Source organism: Pezoporus occidentalis, unplaced genomic scaffold (assembly GCF_034315485.1).
Source record: "Pezoporus occidentalis ecotype Australia unplaced genomic scaffold, CSIRO_AGI_Poc_V1 ctg80, whole genome shotgun sequence".
NCBI lineage: Eukaryota > Metazoa > Chordata > Aves > Psittaciformes > Psittacidae > Pezoporus > Pezoporus occidentalis.
This window is the reverse complement of record NW_026916159.1, coordinates 2,418,222-2,427,807: the sequence shown is the minus strand read 5'-3', so window position 1 is coordinate 2,427,807 and position 9,586 is coordinate 2,418,222. Positions and strand designations below refer to the sequence as shown.

At 39.7% G+C, this 9,586-nt stretch overlaps 1 protein-coding gene across 2 annotated transcripts in view; it reads right to left on the bottom strand.

The window, feature by feature from the left end:
• Positions 1–2,551: 2,551 nt before the first annotated feature.
• CMTM8 (CKLF like MARVEL transmembrane domain containing 8) overlaps positions 2,552–9,586 on the bottom strand; it is a 47,044-nt gene continuing 40,009 nt past the window's right edge. For both annotated transcript variants that reach the window (XM_062603571.1, XM_062603570.1), the window contains 2 exons: positions 5,678–5,794; positions 2,552–2,917 (listed from right to left, as the gene is read on the bottom strand). In XM_062603571.1, coding sequence (XP_062459555.1) covers positions 2,834–2,917; positions 5,678–5,794 — 201 coding nt within the window. In that variant the 3' untranslated portion in view covers positions 2,552–2,833. The remainder of the gene's footprint in view (positions 2,918–5,677; positions 5,795–9,586) is intronic.

Genomic DNA, 9,586 nt, shown 5'->3' with positions numbered 1-9,586 from the left:
CATGGCTGAAGTTGAAGTTTTATTACAGTTCTTCTGCTATTTACTTCATGCTTAGTGCATCACATATGATGATAAAAGGTACCGACAGCTCCTTAATAAATGAAATGTGATGGCCATAAGTTGACACCAAGTATCTGACTTTGGTTTTTCAGAGACCGTTTGTCTGAAACAAGTTATTTATAATGTCAAATCCCTTCACTTTACAAATTGGTTAGCATTTTGTTTATTCTTATAAATATCTGTATTAAGAATTTCACTAATGATTTCATCACTTACTAGTTATTCTTTTTAATAAGGTTTCTTTCAATCTTATGAACACTAAGCAATGCCTTCAAGCACAAATCTTGTTTTGTTACAAGATAAACCACAGCTAGCTTATCTTTATCAATATTAGAATATACAAATGCATAAGTCATAGCTTGCAAGTCTGTATTTAAGACTAATGCACTGAAGAAACAGATAACCTTTTTGGTGCTTATGCATTTCTTCAGGCCTGAAATAGGAGGAGCAAACTTTAGAAGTAATTTCCAGCTTGTACAGATTCCTCCAATTTTAACTAGATATTGAACAATTGAAAAACAGCCAGTTGGTATCTGGGCAACAGATGAGAAGTGAGAGAGATGAGAAAGAGCACAGGAAGCAAGATAATTATCTTTCTAAAAGCAAAGAGCAAGGCAGGTAAGTAGGTAAGTTATGATTTGCAAAAACAAAACCAGCACATTTTCCCCTCAGGATGAGCATTGAAGACTCAGAGAGGAGGTAGATATTTTATGAGAATAATTCCTTATCTGGTAATAATGCAGGTTTGTCCTTCACTAATGGGTTCATTAATGTCCTTCATTAATGTCCTTCATTAATCATAAATGTAACACACAGTTTCCATGACAGTTCTTGGTAAACTGGATGAAACATATTACTCCCTTTTAGCTCTACTCCTTTTTACTACCTTATCAACAAATGTCATCTGGGTTGTGACTTTACATCAGACCATCACAGTTACCACAAATCATGAAACATTTGTGCAAACATAGTCACATTCTTTGGACTTAAAATAGGTACATCAAAGAACTTTGAAAAGAATTTTGAAAGAATTTTTATTACTACTAAAGCAGTATCTGAAGGGGGCCTACAGGGATGCTGGAGAGGGACTTCATTAGAGACTGTAGTGACAGGACAAGGGGTAATGGGTTAAAACTTAAACAGGGCAAGTTTAGGTTGGATACAAGAAGGAAATTCTTTCCTGTTAGGGTGGTGAGGCACTGGAATAGGTTGCCCACGGAGGTTGTGAATGCTCCATTCCTGGCAGTGTTCAAGACCAGGTTGGATGAGGCCTTGGGTGACCCTGCCCATGTCAGGGGGGTTGGAACTAGATGATCTTAAGGTCCTTTCCAACCCCAATGATTCTATGATTCTATGATTATTCCTGATGAGATTTTAATGCCACTATATTTCTAGTCACATTTTATCAGTTGACATTTGGAACATTTTTATGCCTTTGATTTTTTTTCCAGCAATGGAAAAGAGCATACAGGATTTTAATGGCACGTTTTTATCTGTGTAGATAATATGCATAATTGGTAGCCCTTCTTTCTCACAGCTGGATAATTTTAGCAGCAGCAGACAGCCTGACCTTTGTTGTGCGGGCCAGATGCAATGTGCAGACAAATACAGGTTTTTAAATAATATCTTGGCTTCCCTTACACTGAAATCCTGTGACTCTGACAGGTAATCAGGAGCAAAACAATGTGATCCAAGTACAGAATTAGCTGGCTGTTGATAAGTCTTCTTTGCTACAGGTCACACACATAAGTAAGTGCATACCATTTAGTTACAGGGAAGAATAAAGAAGTTCTTTTAAGCAGTAAGATTTCTCTGCTACCAAATAACTGTCCAACTAAGTTTTGGAAGACTGGAAAGAGTCCAAATCTTCTTAATCCAGCAATAAAAGATTCACCAATAGTTTTATGTGAGGATTACATACTATAGGATTTAGAAGCTCAGATTTTAATTAGGACAGATTAATGGCCTAATCTGAGGAGAAAAGAAATGAAACACCATCCCCTGAGAAACAAAATGTGTTACCTTTTGTAGGTGTTTTGTCACATTCTCAGTAGGTTAAACAATGAGCACCAAGGGGCTGTCGTCTAGGCTTAAGCCTTGGAGCCTGCTGGATTTATGAAACCTGTTAAGGTAATGTTTTTCAGGCACAATATTCCTTCAGCAAGCTTCAGACCTACAGTTACAGGTTCCAAAAGCAATCTCATGACTGTGAGAAGCTGTTAGAATTTGCAAACTGAGGGGTTCATCAGACTTCTCAGTAGCATATCTTTCACTATGAAAAAGAATTTAAAAAAGCCTTCTACTCCCAGGTTACAAAACATGCACAGTTGGGTCATTTATTATTTATTTTAAAAGTTTTGGGTGGTATTTTTCCTGCAGTGTCACTTTTTATACATAATAACAAGACAGTATCCATCTTAGTTTCAATCTGTAGCATTACATCTCAAAAGTATATCTGTAACATTTAAAAAGTTACATTTAAAAAAATTGGCACATTCTTCCAGTAAGATTTATTAAAGGTTTAGTAACAACATCTATACAATGTCTAGAAAAATATGGTGTTAATTTTAGAAGAAGCAGTAAGAAATTTTACTATGTAGTACAGTGTTAGATGTAAAGATGGTATTGTACTATAAATAATCATTTAATCTCAAAGAATATAGTGTCAATTCTAACAGAAATGTTCAAAAAGACCTCATCCCTCTTCCAAGCTTTTGCCAAGAGTATAATCCTCAGGATATTTTATACTACAGATTTCATTGTAACAAAATAGTTACTGCAAAGTTCGTGATTGCCAAGATATAAAGCTAAAATATGTATTTCCAGCATAGCAGGAGGTAACCACAAAGGCAAAGAACTGTAGAGAGAAGGGAAAAAAAATACGTATTAGGAAAAAATATATATTCGAGAGCACTGTCATTTCTATTAAAGAACAAGAAAAAAAAAAGAAAAAAAAGAAATAGATATGGATTTGGAAAAAGGAGAAAACAGGCTCAGTAAATGGCACTTTTCCACCTTCTTGTACTTGTGTGGCCATCACAGCCACACTATGTAATCAAGATTATATTATACACAGAAATATGGCCCTAGAAGCAGTCAGAATATGGCATATTTCAACTCATATCTCCACATTATACCGCCTCAATATGGATCTTATAGATCGGACTCCCACCAATCCTAAATTTGCTGCTTTTAACATCACTTGCTGGTAAAGACTGATGGTTAGTCCATGGGACAGTATTAACTCAAGCTAATACTCCTGCACTGCTGCTATGTTCCAGGAATTGCCTACAGCCCACCTGTACCTCAGTATGGCACACTGAGTCAAAACAGGTCGGTTTCCTGAGCAAAATGTGGATTCAAATGCAGGCCCAGACATGTTCTCAAACAGCAGTACCAATTAGGTTACCGATTCCAAAGGTCCTCTACTGGTGACTGAAGTATTCCTCAGTGCAAGCACTGGTGACAGCAATCACTTGAGATATTACCACTTTGTCAGAAATTGGTTACAGAATAAGCCTTCTGTAGCAGGCTAGATTTATTTTATGTTTAAAGATTAAAACTACACAGTATTGGTGGCAGCATATGTGCAAAATATGCTGTGAACTATTTCAGTGGTACTGATAAAGCCTAGCTCAGTGCCAGTGGTTAAGTTCCTGTTAATCACTACATGTTGTTCAAAACAGACTATGTTCAAAATGGTCTTATGACAAGCCCAGAATATTTTGTGCTGGTAACTGAACCAAATAAAGCTGACACTGCAAATAGAATTAATGCTGCTGTTCTTAGAGGTGAGAAATAATAGGATGAGAGAGAAAAGCATAAGTTACAAGAAGGGACATTTCAAGAAGGTATTAGGCAGGGAGGAAATCACAGTGAGAGTAATCAGACATGGCAACAGAGGCTCAGAGGCACTGTGAAAGGCTCAGAGGCACTGTGAAAGAGCCATCCTTGGAAATACTCAAAACTCAAGTGGACAAGGCTACGACAGCCTGATATGAGTTAGCCCTGCTTTAAAGGAGGGAGAATTGGACCAGACAACCTCCAGAGCTTTCTTCCAGCCTAAAAATATTTTATGATTCTACCAGTGTTTCTTGCTAATATACCATCATTGGTCTGGGTGGGCACTTCAGCTCTGAGAGCAGGGCGCCACTAAGCATGCATACAGGCAGCAAATCTAAGACCTCAAGCAGCAGGCTCTTGGTGAGTCTTGTTTAATGTAAATTTAATCTGTGGCACCAAAACCTGTAGATGATGATGTGAAATCTTATTGCAATAGAAATTTGTAGCAGTCACCTTCTCCAATATTTTTTTTTTTTTTTAATGAAATAAAAGCTCCATCTAAAATCTTTAACAGAATGACTGTTGGGGATAGAGGATTTGCTAAATTCTCACACATGTCTAACCATGAAACTCTTAATGTGTTTAGAAATCAGGAATCTGCATTTAATAGTTTATTTAGACATTGCATCAGATAAGCACTACTAGGAGGTATTAGAAGAGATACCAAGCATCCCATGAGACACTGAGCATCCATGCATTTTGCATAAAACCTAAATCAGCATGGAAGCTTATCTAGCAGCAAACAAGTTCCTGTCAACAGCAGTGGCTGAGTAACAGACCAATAGTTACAAACTGTCAATGGCAGAAGACCCTGAACACCTCTAAGATGACAGGGACGTAGTTACTAAATTCCCAAGAAAACAACACAGCAGGTGTTCTTCAAGTCTCTGTGTTCATGGCCACATACAATAAGCTTCAGAGAGAAGACAGGATTTGTGAATAGTCCAGAGAGGACAACTGCAGAAGCATGGACAGTCAGCAAAGTAGCTGTAATTCAGAACTACTGTTTACAATTTAATTTGACACTGTTGCCACAACGTGCAAAAAGTTCTTTTACAACTCCCTTAACTTGGCTAGAGAATGTGCTCCCCTACCCAGCAAGTGACAAGGGTGGGATTTTTTTCCTTCACTCCCTTTGACTGACTGCTTTGGATTTCCAAATCTAAGTAGTAAGACTAATTAATGATTTACATCCACACTGGGAAGTTACATGATGTTTCAGGCACTGCTCACCCAACTCAGAAGAAAGACTATCAAAGGATGAGGCGGTAACAGGAAGATCACTGTAGAAACAGCAATACCACTTCGGGACCTTCCCAAAGGCACTGTATATATGGCTTAGCCCACAAAAGCTGAATCGATCTTACCCACATGCATGCAGAGTTAGCTGAGTCAGTTTAAACTGCTTTTGAAGTTGTCCAAGTGCACTTAAGTGACTTGGTGCTTATATAGTCTGTTTCACTTACTCTGATGTGCAGGCTGTAACCTCTGTCAGAGAGCTAGTAACAAAAGGGGGCAAGGGAGGGGAAAAGCAGTATGATCATAAAAACATTACAGCCTTTTCTGATCTGTCATGTCTTGGTGGAATTTCTAGTCACAGCCAAAAACCATGAACTAAATTACAGCTACCTACAGGTTTTGTGTGTGAGCTCCTGTGTCAGTCTGCAGATTTTCCAAATCCAGGACACGCACATTTCAACCCACACTTCCAGTGAGCACCTTTTGATACAACTTTACTGGATATAGAATTGATTTAAACAAAAAATGAACTCACTGAAGAAGCTGCCCAGCTGTTGTAATTGTGACTCTCCAGTTCCTTGGTAACTGAAGATGCATCTACAATGGCAGCAATGAGATACAAAATGAAGGCACTTCCGTTAAAACACAGACCCTGTTGAAAAATCAAATGACATAATTAATAGACACATGCATTTGATACCATTTCCTATACCAACATTATACAATTCTCCCCTAAAATATAATGCATACATGTAGTATACACAAGAAATGTGATTCATAACTATTTTTACCTTCCTCCAAGTTCCTATCTGTAAGATTAAAAACTAACTGCTTGAGGATCCATAAACATTAAGGCACCTTTCAGACAAACAGTTCTCTCCATCACATTAAATCCAGAAAAGTTTTAAAGCTGGTGTGTTTTTCTCTTTTCCAAAAGTGAAAATAAGGACACAGTTTGGTTATCACAATCTAAGTGTTGGGCAGTAAGAATATGACCTTTCATGAGAAACAAAAGTGAATTTGTTTACATTTTTAATCTATGCAAAGATACACTGTAGGAATCAGTAACTTGTGGCATGTGAAGAATATTTGTAAAGCTTCCAAATCTTTTTTCCACTCTGAAGGATATAAAGAGGGTGTAATTGTTTTCCAGTCATATTCTCACACAGTTCAGTACCTTTCCCTTCTGCCTGATTTAGAGGGGAGAAAGAAACAGGTAAATCCAAGGAGAACAGTCTGAATAGACTATATGGGTCAGCAAAACCCATCCAGGGCAGATGATGCATCTTCTCTTCCAAGGAGCAGTTAATATTGCAGGGTACCTATGTTGATTACTAAGAAAGAAGCAAAGCCGATAATGTTGATCTCAGGTAACAGTACAGCCAACAAACAAAACCAGTTTGTTCTCGTTTTGCATGTCAGAGAGAACAGGAAAGGAAGAGAGAATTGAAGCCTAAGAAGATGAAAGACAGATAAGAAGGCATGAGGGTTTTTTTAAAGTATGTTATTTTAATACTTTGTCCTTTACTCACTACTTGGCCATGGCTAAAGGAAGTTCATTCTTACAAAAAAAAGAAATCCCCTAAAACTCCACCCTGCTGCTTACCTAATACATATGAATTTGGCCATACTTTTAGCTCACTGGAACCATGTTTAAATGGAATACTTGTGACATACTTTGCACCTAGTTACAACTGCAAGAATTGGTAACTCAATTATACCAGGTCCTAGTGATGTATGTGATCTGCTCCCTTCAGCTTTTGGCCCCATGTATGCACTCCACAGTGTCACACATATATCATTAACCCTTAACTGTTTCCTTGGCTGTCTCTAAATGCTACCATACTAATTCAGCTCCACTTATTAACTTCCATGGTGTGATGCAGTGGGTACTAGGAATATATGCCAGTTATTCCTTATTGACTTCACTAGTCACCAATTCTTGTTAGAATCTTAAAAAAAGAAATTCAGAAGGGGGCAGTTCCCACAGTTCCCCAAAGCACTGATCAACAGCTTGAAGTGTCTGGTATGGAAGCACCTCACATCCACCTCCAGGACATTTGATTCTGGCAGAGTTTACTTCAGACTTGGTGGAGTGTGGCTCACTGCTGCAATCTCCTGTGACACACAGGGCTGAAACCTTCCTGAAGGGAAGCTATTCCCCAAACATGCTTCCTCAACTGCAGGCCCCTCCAGGGAGCAGCATGCTGTGCTGTCATCTTTCCACACATCAGTCTTCAGGTCACCACTGGCTATGTGAGATTCCCCATGCAAAAAGCCTTCTTACAGTTTTCAGAGCAGGCTGAAGGACATACATGCCTGTTACCCTGTGGCTCCTAAGTCCTGGCAACTTAAGGGCATTTGGAAAAGAGCCACTTATCCACTCTTCTGCAGGTAAGCACTTAGATGGAGTCCAAGGCTTGGCACTTGAGATTTGATTTACACATTTATAAGTGAGGGGGTTTATCTCACCTTTATCAGTTGATCTAATAAAAGGTACTATCTCTATCCACAGATCTGGCCTCTTATTTTATTTGGGCACTGCAGTAATAAAACAAACTGTCAATTTTAGGATAAGGTATCAGCAATTGGCAGGTTCAGGTGAATTTCTGTAAAGCACTGATTTTCAAACTCCTAATTTGGTTGCCTAGAGTATTTGTTGTGGTGGTTTTTTAGATTTCCCATTCCAAAAAGACTCAAATACCCTGGAAAGCTACAAATTCACAGAATCATAGAATATTTAGGGCTGGAAAGGATCTTAAGATCATCGAGTTCCAACCCCCCTGCCATGGACAGGGACACCTCACACTAAACTATGTCATACAAGACTCTGTCCAGCCTGGCCCTGAACACTGCCAGGGATGGAGCATTCATAACTTCCTCGGGAAACCTATTCCAGTGCCTCATCACCCTCACAGTAAAGGACTTCCTCCTTATATGAAATCTAAACATCCCCTGTTTAAGTTCTAACCCGTTACCCCTTGTCCTATCACTACAGTCCCTAATGAACAGTCCCTCCCCAGCATCCTTATAGGCCCCCTTCAGATACTGGAAGGCTGCTATGGGGTCTCCATGCAGCCTTCTCTTCTCCAGGCTGAACAGCCCCAACTTCCTCAGCCTATCTTTGTATGGGAGGTGCTCCAGTCCCCTGATCATCCTCATGGCCCTCCTCTGGACTTGTTCCAACAGTTCCATGTCCTTTTTATGTTGAGGACACCAGAACTGTACACAACACTCCAAGTGAGGTGTCACGAGAGCAGAGAGTCAGGATCACCTCCTGATCACTGGTCACACTCCTTTTGATGCAGCCCAGGATACGGTTCTGGGCTGCGAGCTCACGCTGACAGCTCATGTTAAGTTTCTCATCGACCAACACCCTCAAATACTTCTCCACAGGGCTGCTCTGAATCTCTTCTCTGCCCAACCTGTAGCTGTGCCTGGGATTGTTCTGACCCAGGTGTAGGCCCTTGCACTTGACATGGTTAAACTTCATGAGGCTGCCATCAGCCCACCTCACAAGCATGTCAAAGTCCCTCTGGATGTCATTCCTTCCCTTCAGTGTATCAACCGAACCACACAGCTTGGTGTCATTGGCAAACTTGCTGAGGGCGCGCTCAATCCCACTGTCCATGTCACCAACAAAGATGTTGAACAAGACCGGTGCCAACACTGATCCCTGAGGGACACCACTTGTTACTGGTCTCCAGCTGGACATTGGGCCATTGACCACAATTTTTTGCATGCAGCCATCCAGCCAGTTCTTTATGCATCGAGTGGTCCACCTATCAAGTTGATGCCTCTCCAGTTTAGAGACAAGGATGTCATGTGGGACAGTGTCGAACATTTTTGACAAGTCCAGGTAGATGACGTCAACTGCTCTGCCCCTGTAAATTACTGCAATATCTTGTCATATAGATGAGAAAAAAAGCACATAATTTTTGAGAAGTGCTGCTCTGGGAAATAACACTGTTGGGGAAGATGGAATGCAGTGCAAGCTGATTGGGCCTTTACTGCCAATATATTACTCAAACCAAATGGTTCATGCTAAATTACCATCTGCTTCTTAAGTTCAAGTTGACGATATTTTAAAAGTTGCATTGATTCTTTTAGCAAAGAACATGCACTATTAAGGAGAGTCAGTTTTGAAGCACATCCTTTGGGTTAATTTGCAGTAAAAGTAACTGCATCTTAAGCAATCTGGTAATGTGCTTGAGCTGCAAAAAGTGAATTTATGAGAGAGAAGTCCAGATGTAATTTCGGATACTACATACAATAGGCATCATTTGAACTAACTGTTGCCTAAGGAGGCAGAGCAATAAGTAGCAGAGACTGAAATTCAGGATACTTCAGAGAATGGGATAAGATGGACATAATCTCACTCGCTCAGATAGGTGTATATCATGCTGTCTTGACTGAAGACATTAACAGCATCTCTCTGAAAAGA